The sequence below is a fragment of the Esox lucius genome, chromosome 1 (genome assembly GCF_011004845.1).
Source record: "Esox lucius isolate fEsoLuc1 chromosome 1, fEsoLuc1.pri, whole genome shotgun sequence".
In the NCBI taxonomy this organism is placed as follows: Eukaryota; Metazoa; Chordata; class Actinopteri; order Esociformes; family Esocidae; genus Esox; species Esox lucius.
In genome coordinates, this window is record NC_047569.1 from 3,158,079 (window position 1) to 3,179,903 (window position 21,825).

The 21,825-nt window shown below is 40.9% G+C and overlaps 1 protein-coding gene across 3 annotated transcripts in view; it reads right to left on the reverse strand.

The window, feature by feature from the left end:
* Positions 1-21,825, reverse strand: part of b3glcta (beta 3-glucosyltransferase a) — a 221,632-nt gene that overhangs the window by 177,606 nt on the left and 22,201 nt on the right. For all 3 annotated transcript variants that reach the window (XM_010901830.4, XM_010901831.4, XM_010901829.4), the window contains exon 2: positions 13,723-13,766. In XM_010901830.4, coding sequence (XP_010900132.1) covers positions 13,723-13,766 — 44 coding nt within the window. The remainder of the gene's footprint in view (positions 1-13,722; positions 13,767-21,825) is intronic.

Below are 21,825 nucleotides of genomic sequence, written 5' to 3' on the forward strand. Positions count from 1 at the left end.
TTACATTATACCGTTGTCTGAATTCTAAACTAACTAACAAAAAACTGATTAGAGACGATTTACCTTTTTTTACCCTGTTTTCCTACTTAATCTGCCAAAAGCCCACGCCACTTAGCGATGGTACCCAAATGGTACCCAGGTACTAATCACCCCTCACTGAATTAATGACATCAATGGATGAATGCATGATACTCCCAGAAGAATGAAAACTTAATTAGGCTATTATTGAAACATAATACAAATGATATAGGCTACTTACCACATATGTTACTGTTTTTCAATAGGAGATTAATCTCACTGTGTAGGGTAATTCATCAAATTTAAATTGAAAATGTAAATCTACATTGTCTTTGGAGGGAAAGAGAAACTAAATCGCCCACAAATCCTATCCTCTCTCTTTGATTTTTCTCTTCTTATTTGACTGAAGATTAATATTTTACAAATGTATTAGGTTAAATAATTATTCATAAAACGAAATTCCAACGATATCTTGTTTCTATCTTTTTATAATAACTCCTCTCAGTTTTCAATAACTTATTCATGTCACCTATAGAAAGATCTTGTATGCCAGTTATCTAGGAGACTAATCATCTTGATTGCCCCACTACAACCCTTGGGAGATACCTGCAAAGACGTGCCGTTCACAGCCTATTCATTTCGGACTGCGTCTTTTTCTAGCTCCTCTCGGTTTTTCGATAACGTTTTCATGTCACCAAACGGTGTTCGGCTCTGGCGGTTATAGGGGGTAAAAAAGGCCTTTCTAGAGTTAAAGGATCGTCTGCTAAAGTCTTGGTGCCAGATACCACAGCACACCTTCAGAGGTCTAGTGGAGTCCATGCCTGGACAGGTCAGGACTGTTTTGGCAGCAAATGGGGACCTACATAAAATTAGGCAGGTGGTCATAATGCTATGGCTGATTGGTGTATATACAGCCCCGGAAAAAATTGAGACCACTGCACCTCCTTTTGGAAAGAAAAAGGTGCAGTGGTCTCTGAATTTTTTCCAGAGCTGTATATGTTGTGAATTTCTGTTTGTATTTCACAGTTTTAATTAGTTAGCAAAAAAACAAAATTTGCAAAAAAACATGAAATAGTTTGAAGACATTCTGTTAGACTCATGTTTCCTACAAAACCCAGACTGCAACGCTCTGGCTTGCTAGTAATATTTGTCCTTAGTGGTGAACACACTGCTCACGGTTCCTAACCCTAACCACAATGCTCACGGATATGTTCTAGAAAATGTTGCCCTTAAGAACATTTTGCCCATAACCTCTACAGGCTGATTTGTAGAGCTGAAGTGCACAGCATAAACATTATACCAATGAACAATATGAGACATGGGGATATGAGAACCAATTTTATTAATGCCCAAAACATTTAAATATATCACTATCGATCCCCCCCATACCTAGTATCCAGTAGGTGGCAGTATAGTGGTCTGAAAAAGGACACCATATGGGATATCAGCTGCAGCAGGTATTGGAGTGAATTAAACTCACCAGTAGTTTTCCTGCAATATAAAGAAAACTGTTTAAATAGAGAAAACTACTAATTCTCCTGTTTTGTGTCCCTGTGGGTACTGCAATGAGCAGACCTGAGAGTCACTGCTCTACCAATCGGGAATACCTGATGATTAGATGCAGGCCTTTTTACTTGCCTCTGTGTTTACATCTATTGTTGTTATGGCAGTCTACATATCCCAGGACGCTAATGCTAAGCTAGCAATGAAAGAACTGGAGGCTGCCATTAGCAAACAGCAGACAGAACACCCAGATGTTGTTTTGGTGATTGCAGGGGATTGCAATCATTAACATCTAAAAACAGTTTTTCCCAGATTCCACCAAAATGTCTCCTGCCCCACCAGAGGCGGCAATACACTAGACCACGTGTACACAAACATTCTGGAGGTTTGCAAAGCCATTCCCCTCCCCTACCAGGGGCAGTCTGACCATCTTTCATTATTTCTACTCCAAGTATTTACCCCTCATTAAACATGTGAAACCATCAGTGAGCACAGTTAAAGTGTGGCCAGAAGGGTCAGACTCACTTCTACAGCACCAGTTTCAATACACAAACTGGAGTTCGTTTGCCACTCAAGCCACCCTTTACTCCCATAGAGACATTGAAACATATGCTTCCTCCGTTCTGGATTACATCAACATCTGCACCAACAATGTCACCAACCATAAACTAATAAAGACCTTCCATAACCAGAAGCTGTGGATGAACAGAGAGGTCCAACAACTGCTTAGGGCAGAACAACGCTGCTTTCAGATCCGACGATCCAGATCCAGCTTATCCAGGGCCAATCTGCAAAGGGGAATCAAGATGGCTAAAAATGACCATATAGTGCGGATTGAGGAACACTTCCACAACAACTCTGAACCCCAACACATGGCAGGGCATCCATGTCCAATGTGACTTGCAGACACACTGGACATGTCTGAAACAGTTTCAACTTGCACCATCTGTAACACATACAGACAACACATATAGCTCCAGAAGAAATTAAGAAACCACTGCACCTTTTTATTTCCTTTCCAAAAATCAGCTCCAGAATAAATTAAGAGACAACTACAAAAGTTGAAAAGGAAGGTTTTGAAAATTAAGAGACCACTGCAAATTTAACGCTTCTGTTCCTCACTCAAAACCTTCCTTTTAAATTTTTTCTGGAGCTGTAAACAGGGGGTTGTATAATAGGATATCCAAAAGTACCACATTGCTAAGAGACATACATAATAAAATCTCCTGTGTATAGATGAGACCAGAATAAAGCATTTTGGCAAGGCACATTAGGTCTTTATGTTTACCTAATATATACTGACGCCTGCCCTACTGTCCTGGAGGTTCAGTTTCTTTGCTGCCACTGGTACCGGTTGCCTTGAAAGTGAGCTTTGCATCAAGAAATCAGGAGGATACCAAGGCATTTTGGAGCACAATGTCAAACCCAGTGTTGGAAACCTGTGTCTCTGACAAAGGTCATGGGTCTTCCAGCAAGACAGTGATCCCATATACATAATTTTAAGAAGTACAGAAGAATGGTGGACTGTTCGTAAATGCCCAGTGATTACAGTAGATATTAATTCTCTTGAATATCAACATACTGTTAGAGACAATTGAGAGCTATTTGAAGGGAGACAAATCAAATGGAAAAATCACAATACATATTATATCACCACCTAAGTATATAATGATTATATCCCTGGCAATTTTCAGGCCTAACAGACAACTAGGACAGCTGTAAATACAGTCTATACTAATCCATTCTGAAGGATTTTGAAAGGAATCTGTTATTGCTGAAAAGCCATTAAATGATTTGAATATCCCTGTGCTTGGCTTCAATACATGTGCTGGGTGGTCATTTTGCCCAAGCAAAAGCATTTAGGAGAAATTCAAGGCAATGTGCAGTTGCCATCTGAATAGCATTGTCATTTTGAAGGCAGAAAGCCAAGAAATGCAGTTCTATTCAAAGTAAATTCTAGAAGTGCACCTCTGCAGTTCCCATACGGGCAGGCTGGCATAACACTGGCACACAAATCCCCTTCACAGTAAATTATTTGATGGACAGTGGCAGAGAGTGCTGAGGTCAAGTCCATGAGCATTTTCACAATTATCCCGCAGATGGATTTTTTTGAGCTTAGAGAGCTTTAGACAATTGTCTTTTTGCTCTTTTCCTCAGCATGTGGAGCACGTGCATAAAGCCAGGAAAGGCTGCATCCCAGATATACTTTCTAGGCTGGTTAGGAAAAGGCTGTTGTATACTTGTAACCATTTTGTAACATCTTTGTTCACTTTTCCAGGATTTTTCCAGCTGTTGAAGGACCTACTTTTTTTTTTGTGGCAACAAAGTTTGTTTAGGGCTAATCAAATGCACCTCATCGGTTACTCATCGGTCAACAGTACTAGTTCTACTTGCATTTCGGCCTACGGACAGGATTCTTCAACAAAGGATTTAATTTCATTCAGCAAGGGACTAATAGATATCATGCAACTTTATTCGTTTTAGAAATAGCCTAAAACTAATCATTTCTGGACTTATTATAGATTAATTCAGAATATTTTCAGAAATGTATTTTAGGTTAGTATGGCGTCATCCATAACATTGTCACTTATGCATCTTTCAACTTCTTCAAGTAAAGGTCATTGTGAAGTAGTACACAAGGCACAGATTCTCTTAGCTGAGTTCTGCTGCGAGCAAGTCAAATCTAGTGTTCAGGGGCCTTAATCCTACCTGACAGGAGGCTGTCAGCCATTTTGCAGGACCAGCCCTGGAACCTGGTGGTGTTAAAAACACATTACACAGAGTCCACACCACTCAACCCATCTTGGAGGCTTAGATAAATCTCTAAGTAAAACATTTATACCTTGACCGTCTTCCTCTTGCTGGAATGGTTTCTATCCAGTGGGAGAAGAGTGAATATGTCGGCCATTGTGTGCAAGAGGGAGAAAAAAAAAGAAATAAAGAAAGAGAGAGATTAAGGCTGACTGGTTGTCTGTGGAACATACTCCACATTTGCCCCCTAACTTGGCCAGAAGCATAAAGTAGGACTGATTGATTCTTGTCTGTTGATCTGCAGTGTCTGTCGATGTGCCAACATTTATCTCTTCACCCAACGCCCAGACAGGGCTGGAGATGGCGGAATCCTAATGGTGTAATATTCCATTTGTAGTGCACTACTTTGAACAGCAGTCATATTGCTTAAGTCAAAAGTAGTATTAAGGGTTTGAAAATAGGGAGTATTTTTGAGGCACAGCCTTGAAATCTCATATGTCCTATACATCTATAATACATATATTATATACATAAATGTATATACAATTGAGGTCATAGGGGTGAAAAAAGGAGGATTACATTTTGTACTATATAATGTAATTGGAGTTAGGAGTATGACTGTCAGCTGACAGCCATGTCTTCCTTAGTTTGGTTAATAAGTGCTATCCAATCAAGGAGTTCTGCAGCTGCTTCTGACACTTAGTGTGTATCCCAAAGGGCACCTTATTTACTATATAGTGTACCAATTTAAACCAAGAAAAGTGCACAATCTAAGGTATAGGGTGTGATTTGGGCCACATGCCAACTTCTTTCCCTCAGATCGCTGCATGATACTGGCCAGGGGGTTCTTCACAGAGCTGGGATGGATGTTTTCTCACCCGTGTTCAGTCTGAAAGCCACCACACACCTGGGGCAGTTAGGTTACAGTTATGTCACAGACCAGTCTTGTCTCATTAGAGCCATGTTCACAGACTTTGTTTATTCAAGGTGGATGGATGCTCTGAATTTTGATATTCATACAGTAGGTTCAAACAAGAAAAGGTGCACAATGCGGATGTTTACATTTTCTTGGGACTTTTTACACCGAAAAGGGAGAAATCCACAAGCATTGGTTCAGAAGTATATTAGCATGTAAGGGCAAAGCTTTTTTTCAGTGTGACAAATAACTTGTTTATAGTGCTTTCAACTCATAAGTAACAGAATTAATTAATAAATAAGTGACAATAAATTACTATTTCAGAAGGAACCTGCAGTAAAACCTATAACACTTCATGGAGTTAAAAATGGAAAGAAAGCAAGGCTAAAAGTGAATGTTGTAATGTTCACAAGGTGTGAAAAGGAAGTTCTGTAGAACACCATATTGAAAATGTTCTGCTATGGTGTGCCGTACAGAACAGTGTCTCCAGGAAGCCATGAGTCTCTAAAATAAGAATATCATCAGACCCAAATGTCGTGTTTTTCTGTCTCTGTCTCACTGAGCTGTTTTAGTGTTGTAACCTCTTATGAAGCAATGTTTGAAGCACTCCTGGAAAGACAATCAACCCAAGTCGAACTAATACAAAAGGAAACTTTTTCCAACACAGATGCAGGTTCATGTAGACTATCCTGTTTTTAAGTCCATGACCAGAATTGATCTGTATCCAGGAAACAATCCTTAAATAGCTTTAGAGGATTGGGCGGAAAACATGGAATACATTTGTGGAGGAGTAGATTATAAGCAAATAATTAAGAGGCCTCTGTTTAATGAGTTAATGGGTTAATCAGGCAAAGAGATCTTGGTTTGACCAGGGTTTGTCCTTTCTGTGTTCACTGAAGATGTACATTTGTATGTAGCCTACAGAATCGGTTCTTGAAAGATGCAAGTATATAGCCTGTCTGTCTATGGACACAATGGACATTAAGTGTCCTGGGAAAGGAGGCGTCTCCCTGGAAAGGGAGGTTGGTTCCCAATCCCCAGGATCCTATTTTACCTTGAGCAGCGAGCAACTAACCTGTAGCATTTCACAGTGATGGTTGCTTCCTGCATATATGCTGAATTTATAAAAGGTTCAATTTTGGTATTCCGACTTCTCATTCATTTGTGGTTATTTCCACAACACATCTGCTCAATCAACTCTTGAAAGCCTACTCATCATTTCAAGATCTTAAATAGACTATTGTACTCCATGGCTAAGCACAAAAAGATATTCTCTGGCACCTCTCCCCTCTAGCTTCAGAAAACAGCCTCCCAGCTTTGCTCTATGCCCTAACCTGTGAAACTTCTGGTCTGGAATTGTTTGGGATTCTTGCTAAGGTCCTGGAGGTTCTGACAGACTATGGTGGGTGAGCTACTTTGTAAATTGTAATATTAACCTGTTCAAAAGATATAAACAACTCAAACTCAGTAAGATAATCTGAAGAACTTTTACATTACATTTCCAAAATGTAACATTACATATCTAGATAACATGGAAACATGGATCATGTTATCTAACAGTGTGGAAGATGCACAACACCTAGGCACACACAGCCTAAAGTACATCAGCTTTCTTTTTTGACAACACTGTCTTTCTTACCTTTAGCCACCAGGTAACACACATAAGCTTTGCTTATTTAGGAAACAAATTCCAGAATTGAAAACCTCCACAAATACACGTCAATAACAAAACATGTCCAAGAGCCTGTTACAATTAATCTAAATAATTGGGTTAATCTGACATGACAATTAGCCCATTCAGTACAGATTCTTTCAAACTGAATTACTGTTACATAATTATTGTATGTAAATTAATACTGTATGCACTTAATATAAGTTGCACTTGCAATTGACTATAATGTATTGTAAGTAGTTATACTAATTGGGAAACAAGAGGAAAATCTTACTACACCCCTAAAACATTTCCGCCAGCTGGCCACTGGTTGCTAAAAGTATTGTATCAAATGGAGCAAATCATCTAAGACACAAATGTACTGTTGTAAAACATGAGCGTCAAGCGATCAAAGAACAACAGTAGCTAAACATGCTGAAAGGACCTGGGATAATTTGTTCTGCTTCCAGATGTTCTACTGTAGATGGTGCAAAGAGTGTTGCACAATGTCAAAAATATATAAACACCAACAAAAAGTCTGTGCAACTTCCTGTGGACAAAGAGGTGCTATATATGCTAGCTCCCAATGAGAGTGTCTTAATTCATGGGGCCATCACTATGAGGCCTCACAGAGAAAGGTTAATCAGCACAACCTCAGTTTTCTGTGTAATCCTTTGTGTCCCTGTAATGAATGTGCCAGCTTTTGATAGCTTTTCTATAGAACTAAAAATTCTCTATGAGCAACCCAAAAGATCTTAGACCAGATACAAATTTTCTTAGATGTTACAGTAAATGATAATAAAATATCATGAACCAGAGCATAACACTGAAAGGATAAGTACGCATAATTTATTCTCTATGGGTAAACTTGAGAATATTAAAATAACAGTTCAAACCATCTCTTCCCAATCCAGCAACATAAAATATACAAACCCGATTCCCAAAAAGCTGGGACACTGTACAATTGTGAATAAAAACAGAATGCAATGATGTGGAAGTTTCAAATGTCAATATTTTATTCAGAATACAACATAATGACATATCAAATGTTTAAACTGAGAAAATGTATCACTTTAAGGGAAAAATACGTTGATTTTAAATTTCATGGCATCAACATCTGGAATGTTGTCCCATTTTTGTCTAATACAGGCTCAACTATCTTAGGTCTTCTTTGTCGCACCTTCCTCTTTATGACGCGCCAAATGTTTTCTATGGGTGAAAGATCTGGACTGCAGGCTGGCCATTTCAGTACCCGGATACCGTGACGTCGCCCAGTATGGCGCAGCCGGGGCCCCACTCTGGAGCCAGGCCCGGGGTTGTGGCTCGTATGCGAGCGCCTGGTGGCCGGGCCTTTCCCCATGGGGCCCGGCCCGGGCTCATCCTGAACGAGCGACGTGGCGCCGCCTTCCCGTGGGCTCACCACCTACAGGAGGGACCAAGGGGTCGGTGCGTAGAGGATCGGGCAGCAGTCGAAGGCAGGGGCCTCGACAACCCGATCCCTGGACACGGAAACTAGCTCTAGGGACGTGGAACGTCACCTTGCGGGCGGGGAAGGAGCCTGAGATCGTGCGTGAGGTTGAGAGGTTCGTGCGTGAGGTTGAGATCACCTCTACGCACGGCTTGGGCTCTGGAACCACACTCCTTGAGAGAGGATGGACTCTTCACCACTCTGGAGTTCCCATGGTGAGAGGCGGCGGGCTGGTGTGGGTTTGCTTCTAGCTCCTGTTGAGGCGGCAATCCCCGAACCCCGGTGGTGGACACCGGAAGTAGGAGTCCTATCAGGCCTGGTTGGCTTGTGGGACTCCTGAGGTAGCTGACGGGTACCGACAGGCCAAGCGGACTGCAGCCCAGGTGGTTGTGGAGGCAAAAACTCGGGCCTGGGAGGAGTTCGGTGAGGCCATGGAGAAGGACTATCGGCTGGCCTCGAAGAGATTCTGGCAAACCGTCCGGCGCCTCAGGAGAGGGAAACAGTGGAAACGCGGTTTACAGTAGAGGTGGGCAGCTGTTGACCTCAACGGGGGATGTCGTCGGACGGTGGAAGGAGTACTTCGAGGATCTCCTCAATCCCGCCGTCACGTCTTCCATTGAGGAAGCAGAGGATGAGGGCTCAGAGGTGGACTTGACCATCACCCGGGCTGTAGTCACAGAGGTAGTCAAGAAACTCCTCGGTGGCAAGGCACCGGGGGTGGATGAGATCCACCCTGTGTACCTCAAGTCTCTGGATGTTGTGGGGTTGTCTTGGTTGACACGCCTGTGCAACATCGCGTGGCGGTCGGGGACAGTGCCTCTGGGATGGCAGACTTTTTAAGAAGGGGGACCGGAGGGTGTGTTCCAACAACAGGGGGATCACACTTCTCAGCCTCCCCGGGAAAGTCTGTGTCAGGGTACTGGAGAGGAGAATACGGCCGATAGTAGAACCTCGGATTCAGGAGGAACAGTGTGGTTTTCGTGCGGGCCGTGGAACACTGGACCAGCTCTATACCCTCTACGGGGTGCTGGAGGGTTCATGGGAGTTTGCCCAACCAGTCCACATGTGTTTTGTGGATTTGGAGAAGGCATTCGACTGTGTCCCTCGCGGCATCCTGTGGAGGGTGCTTCGGGAATATGGGGTCCTGGGTCCTTTGCTAAGGGCTGTCAGGTCCCTGTACGACCAAAGCAGGAGCTTGGTCCGCATTGCCGGCAGTAAGTCAGACTTGTTCCCAGTGCATGTTGGACTCCGGCAGGGCTGCCCTTTGTCGCCGGTTCTGTTTGTAATTTTTATGGACAGAATTTCTATGCGCAGCCAGGGGCCGGAAGGTGTCAGGTTTGGGGACCACACAATTTTGTCTCTGCTTTTTGCGGATGATGTTGTCGTGTTGGCCCCTTCAAACCAGGACCTTCAGCATGCACTGGGACGGTTTGCAGCCGAGTGTGAAGCGGTGGGGATGAGAATCAGTACCTCCAAATCCGAGGCCATGGTCCTCAGTCGGAAAATGGTGGCTTGCCCACTTCAGGTTGGTGGAGAGTGCCTAACTCAAGTAGAGGAGTTAAAGTATCTAGGGGTCTTGTTCACAAGTGAGGGAAGGGTGGAACGGGAGAATGACAGACGGATCGGTGCAGCTTCTGCAGTAATGCGGTCAATGTATCGGTCTGTCGTGGTGAAGAAAGTTGTTTTTTCTTTTTTCTACCACATCTTTTCCTTCCCTTCGCCTCTCTATTAATGTGCTTGGACACAGAGCTCTAGCAATGAACTTTTGTCTTGCCCTCCTTGTGCAAGGTGTCAATGGTCGTCTTTTGGACAGCTGTCAAGTCAGCAGTCTTCCCCATGATTGTGTAGCCTACAGAACTAGACCGAGAAACCATTTAAAGGCCTTTGCAGGTGTTTTGGGTTAATTAGCTGATTAGAGTGTGGCACCAGGTGTCTTCAATATTGAACCTTTTCACAAAATTCGAATTTTCGGGATACTGAATTTGGGATTTTCATTAGTTGTCAGTTATAATCATCACAATTAAGAAATTAAGAAATAAACATTTGAAATATATCAGTCTGTGTGTAAGGAATGAATATAATATACAAGTTTCACTTTTTGAATGGAATTACTGAAATAAATCAACTTTTTGATGATATTCTAATTATATGACCAATAAAATAAAACAAATAACCAATGGCCTCTTGATGGCCTCATTTGCACCATCGCTTGTTTAAAAAAAGTTTTTTTTAATCGAAGCAGACAGGGATATCTGCTTCGCCTTTGACATTTCAGAGTTGTATAGTGTCGCCTGTTGAGTTGCTGCAGGAGTTTTCAGCTTTTGAATCTCACGCAACGCTTAGTCACATGACCAACACTCAGTAATGTCTTACTGTAAGAGTGAAAGAGGCTCTAAATATAACATTAAACATTTGTAATGTTTCTGTATCCGCAAACGCCAATCAGTGTTCCTGATACTTGCATAGCCTGCTAGCTAGTTAAGTCAAAATCATATGGTACGAAAATACATACTATTAAGCCAACATAGTCCACACTACAACGACATCATAGCGGAGTCGTCCGTGCACTGGCTCAACTCCTGGACAGCAACAGTATATAAATCAAGAATCAAAAAAGTGCTCTTCAACAAACAATTTTTTTTTAAATAATCAACACCTAGGCACACACAGCCTACAGTACTGTACATCAGCTTTCTTTCTTGACAACACTGTCTTTCTTCCTTTTAAAACGGCCAGTGGCAAAAGAGGATTTGTACAGGACAGACAAAAACTTATCAGGCTACAACCTTCAGTAGCTATGTTATGGGAAGCCTAAAATGCAAGTGTTTACTGTTATATCGCGACTATTTCTGGTGGATTTTCAAATGATGTCTTAGGATTTCTTCAGGATAGACAAACACTTCGCTGGCTACACAATTAGTCTTTTCACTTGATGAAAAAGTATGTTATCGTCACCTATATTGTCAGTAGTTATTTTATCAATGTCATTCACGAATGGCTAATAAGCTGTTAAAACATCCAGGGCCAAAAGCCATACAGTTCATAGTTGCTATTTGTGGTGGAGGTAAACTTACTGAGTTTAACACAATGTTTAATGGCATCTAGCGACATAATACTTGCTAATAAGCCTTTAAAAAGGCCAATGGCAAAAGTCATTCAGTACATAGATACTATTTGTGGTGGAGGTAAACATGATAAAAGCTGTTACACTCAGTTTAACACAATGGTTAATGGTGTCTAATTAAATATTAAAACTCAGCGTGATGTTAACGCATGACAAAATTATATAATGTCATGAGGCTATAATGACACAGCCTTTCACATAGGCAACCCGGGTTTGATTCTCGAGAGGGTAGCCACAGTAACACATTTTATTGTGGCCCAACTGAACTATGCTTGCCTGGTTTCTTGTTTCTTATCAGCAATGCAAGTTGTATATTTGCAAGCTACAAATCCTCCTATTTCACTCAATGGCCTTTGTGCCCTGGCATGTGGCCTTGCGCCCTAAACATTTTTGTGCCACCGAAGGCCAAATTGCCCCTAAATTAAATTCCAAGCCTAGTGACAGCAGTATTATAGTCTACATTTCGAGACTAATAAATGTATGTTTTGATTTATGATTGTGCCTTTCTGTTATGACCTACAGTTGAATGTGAATCCCATAAGTAATAAAGGACGTGTTTTGCTTGCTCACACGTTTTCTTTACAAATCTTACATGTATTACCAATTCTGCAAGGGTATGCAAACTTGAGCACAACTGTAATACCATAACAAAAACAATCACTGCAGTAGCATGGTATAACAAAAAGTATCATTGCATTTGATCATAAATGATAATTCTCCACAGGTGCCTAGTAACCATTTAGCTTCAATCAGATTCATGTTGAAGTGCATTCAGATCTCAAATTCTCCAAAGAGAATTGCGCGGACCACTGCATCGTGCGTCAGCTACGGCTTTGCTTGTGTAATGTTATTAACGTAATTTTGAAAATGCTAGCTCTCAACTATAAGACACATAATTCACCCACGTTTTCCACAATGTGCTGCACTATAGAACTGAATTTAACTGTTTTTGTTAATGCAACAAAAACATTTTACAGCAATAACTCGTAATGATAATTCTCCAGAGCAGCCTAGTAACCATTTATTATCAATTGGATTCCTGGGGGTATCCAGTTATATCTTCAGTCATACAGAGAGGTTCAGAGGTAAATAAACGTGTTAGTGGACTTAAGTCTGTATCCATCAAGATAATTTAGAAAATGGCAGCTCTCAACAGTAAGACATCATTCACCCAAGCTTATTCTTCGTAGGGCCAGACACATGGGAATGAACCAACACAGTTACATTGTCCCTCTTTCAATTACTCTGAGGCGACAATAATTAACAACATTTATCAACGGCAACAACATTACAAATTACACTCCCTGACAATGTTTTGGAAAAAGGCTGAGGTTGCCTCAACGAATTTGCAAAATAGGATAATTTGTAAACAACCAGCCTGTATTATTTATTCAGCAACTGGATTTTTCATTCAATTGCTTCAAATAAAACATATTTGAAACAAAATATGAACAGCTTTGTTGATATTTGCTATTATTAAGAGAATGAAGGTGCACAGATCTGAACTATTGTGTTTTTTGCCTGGACTGAAAACACCTGATAAGGGTGAGTATGTACTAAAAAAAATCCAATATAAATAAAGTGAGATGTCAAATACATTTCCTATGACGTTTTAACTGGTGGTCTAAGTCTGACTGCTTCCTACAAATGCAGCTCAAGCCACAGAGGCTAATGCAATAAGAGTCAACTGCATGATGTCTCCTTCCCCCACATCCATTTATTTATTTTTTATCCCAAGTGGGTCTCTTTTCACCTCCCTGGCACCACTGTAAACTGATAAAAGCTGATTGAAGAATAAATGATACAAAAATGTGAATGCATGTGGGGGGTGGGAGAAGTCCAATAGAAAAGGGCTGACGGGGGGTAAACAGTGAGCTTCAGAGCAAGGAATGTGAAGCTAAGCAGTTCCACCACAAGCGCTCCTGTCAGAGTTACCCTTACATGGATAACAATTAGAGCAACTGAACATCCTCATTATTTATTGAGAGGCAAGTACACAAGGCTGATTGAAAATGAAAATGGGAAAAGAATTTCAAGAGCACAGTCAAGGATCCGGTACATGAAAGCGGGAAAGAAAGAGGGGGGAAATACGGATTTGTAGTGGCAGTGGTGCAAACTGTAGCTGATTTTGACCCGAGGCCACTGATCACATGTTTGGTAGAGAAGATTTAAGGGAAGCAGGGAAATGCATAAAAGGCTTTCAAATCAGCCAGAATTAGCAACAGGCACTCAAAGTCAGAATTAAACCAGCATAATAAAGGCATCATGATGAAATTATAAAAAATCTGTACCTGGGAGCCTTGTCTTGAGTTGCTGGTGGCAAGGTTGACAGGAACTGCAAGAAAACAGAAATATTCACAAATGAAATTGAGGCTGCCTCACAGTGTGTTTTAATTGAACCATATAAATTGGTTGATGGAAATGCACACCAAAGATATCAAATGGCCCAAGGGTCAAGACTCTTCTTAGCATAAAGGAACCTGCTTAATGAAACTTTGTAAGGTTAGATAGCAGGATATTCAACAGGCGCCTCAGGGACGGAGATCTTTGTGTGTGCACGTGTTTGTGATGTCGGTGTGTCTGTGTGCACCACCACTCACCTACGATGGTTTGCAATTAAACTATAGTCTCTATCAAATTATAACAGCATTGATTCAAGGTAAAAGACGCCTCCGCATGAAGAGGTCAAATCAATACTGAGGTTCATAATTTTAATACTAGCAAATTTGACATTTGCTGTGTGTGTATATCGAGGGTCCTAATAGTTTCAGAACTAACTAATCACCAGACCAAGATGACGTCACATTTCCTGCTCTGTCTAAAGTAGCCAATTAGGTTTTGAGATACAGTATTGAAGAAAAAGAGTGAAAGAAAAATTTAAATCATGAATGAAAAAATAAAATAAGATGGAGAGACAGAAAGAAAAAGAGAAAGAGGGAAAGAGAATAGGAGAATTTAAAAGGAAAACTGCATCAATTACATGAATGTTTACCCCAGCATTAGAAACACATGGGGCCCATCTTGCTCCTGCAGGTCCTGGGGTCAGTAACATTTTGGGATAAAAACCTGGATTGCACTGACAGTAGACTTACAGATGACAGTAAGCGTATCTTCCAGCTAGGACCAGGCAATGTTTGGATTTACACATAGAAAAGGTGGTTGGGACTATCCATGGAAGAGCAGTAAATTGGTGGGAAAAACACACTGCATGAACACACATTAGTTCATTCTACAATAAAAAACAATTGGCTTACTATTTGTAAAAGTAGCATTACACGCTGTCAAGCACAAATGTACCGTCATATACACCAATCCGCCATAACATTAAGACCAGTGAATAACACTGATAATCTCGTTATTATGGCACCTGTCAGTGGGTGATTATATATCTAAGGCAGCAACTGAACATTGTCCTCAAAGTTGACGTTAGAAGCAGGAGAAATGGGCAAACCTAAGGATCTATGCGACTTTGACAAGGGCCAAATTGTGACGGCTAGACAACTGGGGCAGAGCACCTCCAAAAATTCAGCCCTTGTGGGGTGTTTCCTGTCTGCAGTGGTCAGTACCTAAAGTGTTCCACGTATGGAAAAGTGGTGAAGTTGCAACAGGGTCATGGGTGTCCAAGGCTCCTTGATGCACATGGGGAGCGAAGGCTGGCCCGTGTGGTGCGACCCAACACACGAGCTACTGTAGCTACTTACTGAGTGAGTGAGTGAGTGAGTGACTGACTACCCCTTGTTAAATAGCGTAGTGTTTAGAGACGGGGACCTGAAAACCAATAGATCCCACGTTCGAATCTCGTCACAGTCAAAGCAAATTGTGCATTAGGATTTGTTCCGGATAGATAAAAACTTCGCTGGTTACAACTTTCAGTAGCTACATTTTAGTAAGCCTAAAATAAAACTGTTTATATTTCAGCTATTTCTGGTGGATTTTCAGAGTACGCATCCGTTCATGATTTTTAGGGTAATATAGGCTACATAAAAAAATCCTTGGGAAGTAAAATAGTAGGGGGTTCCACGTTTCTCTAGTCTTTTCACCTGACAAAAAGTTATTGTCACCCATAGTTATTGTATAAATCTTATTCACGAATTAAAGAAAATGAAAACAATTTGTGCCATGAAATAGCTTTTGCTTTAAGTTCAAGTAGTAGGTTAGATAATAGTAAGCCTATTAATGGCTAATAAGCTGTTAAAACAGCTAGTGGCAAAAGCTATATATTTCACTGATGCTATTTGTGGCGGAAGTAAACTTAAGAAACGTTAGTCAGTTTAACACAATGCTTAATGGTGTCCAGCAAAATATTATTATATTATATATTCAAACTTGGCTTGATATTAAAGCAGTAACCTGAAGCACATATCAAAGGGTGAGGCGGGATAGAGAGAAAAGCATCATCTGGCATGTAGTGGACAAACAATAGAAAACAAGCGCATAAAACCAACAGATTCACAGAGAACTCATTGTGAATAAACAAACAATTCTACAAACCACAAGGTCATACTAGAGGTTTTCCTCAGATCCCAGGATTTATATACAAGCCAAATTTTATCCATGAATTATGGCCTTTCTGAAACACAAAAGACGTGCTACAAATGTTTGGTCATCAATGAGCCAACCGGGATCCAAGGTCAATGTATCAAATGCAAATACACTTACCTAAAGGATTATTAGGAACACCTGTTCAATTTCTCATTAATGCAATTAACTAATCAACCAATCACATGGCAGTTGCTTCAATGCATTTAGGGGTGTGGTCCTGGTCAAGACAATCTCCTGAACTCCAAACTGAATGTCAGAATGGGAAAGAAAGGTGATTTTAGCAATTTTGAGCGTGGAATGGTTGTTGGTGCCAGACGGGCCGGTCTGAGTATTTCACAATCTGCTCAGTTACTGGGATTTTCATGCACAGCCATTTCTAGGGTACAATTTGCACGAGCTCACCAAAATTGGACAGTTGAAGACTGGAAGAATGTTGCCTGGTCTGATGAGTCTCGATTTCTGTTGAGACATTCAGATGGTAGAGTCAGAATTTGGCGTAAACAGAATGAGAACATGGATCCATCATGCCTTGTTACCACTGTGCAGGCTGGTGGTGGTGGTGTAATGGTGTGGGGGATGTTTTCTTGGCACACTTTAGGCCCCTTAGTGCCAATTGGGCATCGTTTAAATGCCACAGCCTACCTGAGCATTGTTTCTGACCATGTCCATCCCTTTATGACCACCATGTACCCATCCTCTGATGGCTACTTCCAGCAGGATAATGCACCATGTCACAAAGCTCGAATCATTTCAAATTGGTTTCTTGAACATGACAATGAGTTCACTGTACTGAAATGGCCCCCACAGTCACCAGATCTCAACCCAATAGAGCATCTTTGGGATGTGGTGGAACGGGAGCTTCGTGCCCTGGATGTGCATCCCACAAATCTCCATCATCTGCAAGATGCTATCCTATCAACATTTCTAAAGAATGCTTTCAGCACCTTGTTGAATCAATGCCACGTAGAATTAAGGCAGTTCTGAAGGCGAAAGGGGGTCAAACACAGTATTAGTATGGTGTTCCTAATAATCCTTTAGGTGAGTGTATATCATATTCCTACAATATAACGAGAAACTGTAGCTGGGCCAGTGGTATGCCCGCATATGCTCGCCTGCATTTTGCTAGCCTCCTGGTTACTAACACGGGTACCAAATTGAACAATGGCTGATTCTGCGGACAGTACAATTTTCAAGGTGCCATTGTGAGATTATTTGTTTCTTCCCAACAACAAAATTAAGAATTTTTCTGATTAAACATGAAGCAGAACCAGACTTAATACACCACTGCTCATTTCACTGTAAAACAAACTGAGCGAGACATCGTCATCAGACCTTTGTAGCTACGAGGAGTATCAGGTATCAGCCAGGTAAATGTACCTTGTAACCTTGGGAAGGTAGTGTGTAGCAATTAAGATATTCACCTGCTTACACAATAAAAATAAATGTCTGAGAAGCAAATCTGCCCACGTCTCATTCATCTATCAGTGGTTCTGAACCTTTTTTGGGCCAGTGCCCCAATCCATTACCCAATATCTTTGAAGCTTAGGTGTGATTCAGGGAAGGATCAAATGCCTGCACACCCAGCAACTCTCCAGATTAATAATCTCCAGATTATTTAATTCCAAGTTAAACATTGTTCATATTGCTTCCAAAATTGGAAATAATATATTGCTCAGAAAGGTCTTCCCGACACTGTTGAAGTTCCCACAATTGTGTTATATGGCTTTCACCCTTCTGCCCAGTTCATCCCAAACCAGCTTGATGGGGTTTAAATATGAAGACTGTGCTGGTCATTCCATGATTTGAAGGCAATTGTCTATTCTTCTAAGGTAGTTCTTACATAGCCTGAAGCTTTGTTTTGGGTTATTATCTTGCTGTAAGATGAACCCCTGACCAACTAGGTGTACACGGAAGGGTATTGCATGGTGCTGCACAATGCTGTCATAGCCGTTTTGCTTCAGGGTGCCAATCACTCAGTACAAAGAGCTGACTCTGGATCCAGCAAAAGTGTCCAGACCATCAACGCTTTCTTCTCCATGTTTGATAGTTGGTGTTACACAGAGGAACTACACTTTCGCCTGCTCGATGGCATACAAAAACCCTGTGTGATTAAGCAAATAATGTATATTTTGATTCATCAGTCCATAAGACCTTCTTCCAGTCTTCTGTATTCCACTGGTGGTGCATCAAGCCCCAGGCCCTTTTTTTGCCATCTTAGCTATGGCTTTCTTACTGCCACTCAACCTGTCAAACCTGCAGCCGAAAGTCTTCTCTTCAAAGGTAAAACTGAGACTCTCTTATTTTGACCAGTGTTAAGCTGTGCTTGAAGCTGTTGTCCTGTGAAAGGCATATCACGCAAGCTGTTGACTCTCAAAAACATGTCTTCTGATTCTGTTGTGGCTTGTTGTGACAGATCTCTTCCTGTCAGAGGTTCCCTCCAGTTTCCAAGTGCCCTTTGATGGTGTAGGAAACTACTCACTAACACCATGGCTTTGTTTGCCATTTATCTAAAGGAAAGATATATATTTAAATTTTATAATGGTCTGTCTGTCTTTTGTTATTCGCCTTTTTCTCGCCATTATGATAGCGAAATACTACTTCCTGCAGTACAATACTGTCCAAATAATGCTTAAGAGGGTGTCTGTTCCAACACTTCTTATATACAGACAGAGTGTTTTTATGTAATTTCTAGCCTTAACTTACATCCTTTGCTGGAAAACAGCAGTAAGTTATTACTTCTAGCAGTATTCGTTTGGTGAGCATGGGGCTGGCCCTTTAGCATTCTTTTAATCAAAGTAAGCAGATGAAAACACTGTGCGCATGTTCAATGTGCTTTCAATAATAAGCTGTGGGGCATGATCATGTTGGCTCCATAGCCAATAAAAAAAATAATAAAACGTACATCTAGACGTTTAGTAAATGTTGTTAATGCGGTATCGGCATTGCTACCCAGCTAGCCAACTTTCAGTTATGCCAAGCAGGTGTCAGAGGTTCCTTTCGTTGCTTTTCAAGCGGACGAGACAACGGATGGGTCCTGCAAATCGCAGAGGGTAATTGTGCTACGCTACATGACTGGAACGATAGTGATAGAGAGCTTTTGGAGATTCATTGATGTTAGGGACAAAACACCTTCTGGTCTTGCCAATGCCATTAAAGCCGTCCTCTATCCATTAGGCCTTATGGATAAATTAATCTTGCAATCCTGCAATGGTGGAGCGATGAGGAGTGGGCATTTTAGTGGGGTTCAGACACTAATTAATATTTTAATCCGAATGTGCATTTTGTGCATTTTTATGCACACCAGCTAAGCATCACTCTGCAGCAGGTGTGCTCAGCAACAGTATCTGCTTTAAAAGTGTTTTTTGCAAGATATATGATTTCACCACTTTTTTCCCCAAATCACCCAAAAGAACAGCCATACTAGCAGAGACTTCAGATCGGCACATTCCAAGGCCTCCAGCCACTCTGTGGAATTTTAAAAGCAGAACAGTGAATACTGTTGTTTGGGAGAACAGTGTGGATATCAATGACTGTCTAGATTGTCTAGAACCCGGATGGGACAACGTTACCAAACATGAAGTCTACGGCCTCTCCATGCACCTGAAGGATGAGACATTTCTACAGTTTTTGCAGTTTGTCTTCGAGCTGATGCCAGAAGTTGACATTTTGGATGACATAATGCAAAAACGAGAAGTAGATGCAGCCATGATCTACCGTGCAATGGAAAACTTCAAAAACAGAGTGGGTCAACTGAGTGAGGATGTAATATCACAGGAGAAAGAAAACACAGACTAAACAGAGAAAAATAAACACTGCTGCCATAATGAAGGAGGCTTGTGACACAGTGTTAGAGCAGGTAGAAGAATGATTTTGCAATGGCGATCACCTTATCGCAGCACAGCTTGTCGACTGTACACTCTTCAGCAAGTTCATTAAATAATTTCCCACTGCCGAAATTGAATGTGCAATCAAAACGTTACCAATGGCGAATAAAGTTAAGCTAGATACTGAAGTCACCGTACAATCACTCTGAGTTGCATGTGGGAAATAGTCTCAGCTTCAGTCAATTCATGAAACCCTTTAGGATGCCTTATTTGAAACAGCGTCACTGCTAAAAATCATCATCACTACGCAAATAACAGTGTCTGAGAGAAACTTTTCAACATTGGAAACGAGGACATTTACACGTAACATAATGGGGCAACAGACGTTAAATGCAATTATATGATATCAACTGAAAATGAACTCAATCATGGATTGGTGGACTTCAAAAGAAAAGTTATTGACAAGTTGGCCCGGAAGAAATATCATTGTGCATTTTTTCTTTTCAAGCAATGAACTTCACTGGTGAGTCTATTTTGCATTATTACAAGGCGTGTTACTTTGGCTATAGGTTAAGGCACGGAAAGCAATGGGTTTCCCTGCTACTCCTGTGCCATGTTACGTTAATGTGCGCCTTTGTGATTTCATTGATGAGGTCTGTTTGTTTATGGATTGCGCAAGTAGGTTTGTGTGTAGTTTCATAGACGAGTCAGATGCTGCCCATACAGAACTGACTGTGCCCCACCAGGCTTTCCGTGCCAGAGACGCCACTGAACTAAACATTCTTTTTCTGGCAGTACTTTTGCACGATTTCAGGTTAGTTACTGGACAGGTTATTCACTGAACTGCTTGAATTTCAATAAAAACTGGAAAAATATGGGTGATCTATAACTTGTTTGTGTGTGCGTGTTTGTGCATACACACTACCGTACAAAAGTTTGGGGTCACTTATAAATGTCCTTGTTTTCAAAAGAACAGCACATTTTTTGTCCATTAAAGTAACATAAAATTTATCAGAAATATAGTGTAGACATTGTTAATGTTAAATGAATATTGTAACAGGAAACAGAAGATTTTTTATGGAAAATCTACATTGGCATACAGAGGCCCATTATCAACAACCATCATTCCTGCGTTCCAACGGCATGTTGTGTATGTTAATCCAAGTTTATCATTTTGAAAGGCTAATTGATGATTAAAAAACCCTTTTGCAAGTATGTTACCGCAGCTGAAAACTGTTGTGCGGATTAAAGAAGCAATAAAACTGTCTTTCTTGAGATTAGTGGAGTATCTGGAGCATCAACAATTGTGGGTTTGGTTACAGGCTCAAAATAGTTAGACACAAAGAACCTTCTTCTGAAACTCGTCAGTCTATTCTTGTTCTGAAAAATTACCAAGAAACTGAAAATCTTGTACTCACTTCACAGAACAACACAAACTGTCTGTAACCAAAACAGAAAGAAGAGTGGGAGACCCCAGATCACAACTGAGCAAAAGGACAATTACAGATTAGAGTATCTTGTTCGAGAAACAGATGCCTTACAGGTCCTCAACTGGCAGATTCATTAAATAGTACCCGTAAAAAAACAGTCTCAAGGTCATCAGTGAAGAGGCGACTCCAGGTTGCTGGCCTTCTAGGCAGAGTTGCAAAGAAAAAAGCATCTCAGATTGACCAATTAATAGAAAAGATTAAGATGGGCAAAAGAACACAGACAGTGGATGGACCAAAATTTGCTTGTTTTCAAAAAATAAGGAAATGTCTAAGTGACCCCAAATTTTGAACAGTGATGTGCATTATCATTAAATACAGTGGGGAGAACATGTATTTGATACACTGCCGATTTTGCAGGTTTTCCTACTTACAAAGTTTGTAGAGGTCAAATTTTTTATCATAGGTACACTTCAACTGTGAGAGACGGAATCTAAAACAAAAATCCAGAAAATCACATTGTATGATTTTTAAATAATTAATTTGCATTTTATTGCATGACATAGGTATTTGATCACCTACCAACCAGTAAGAATACCGG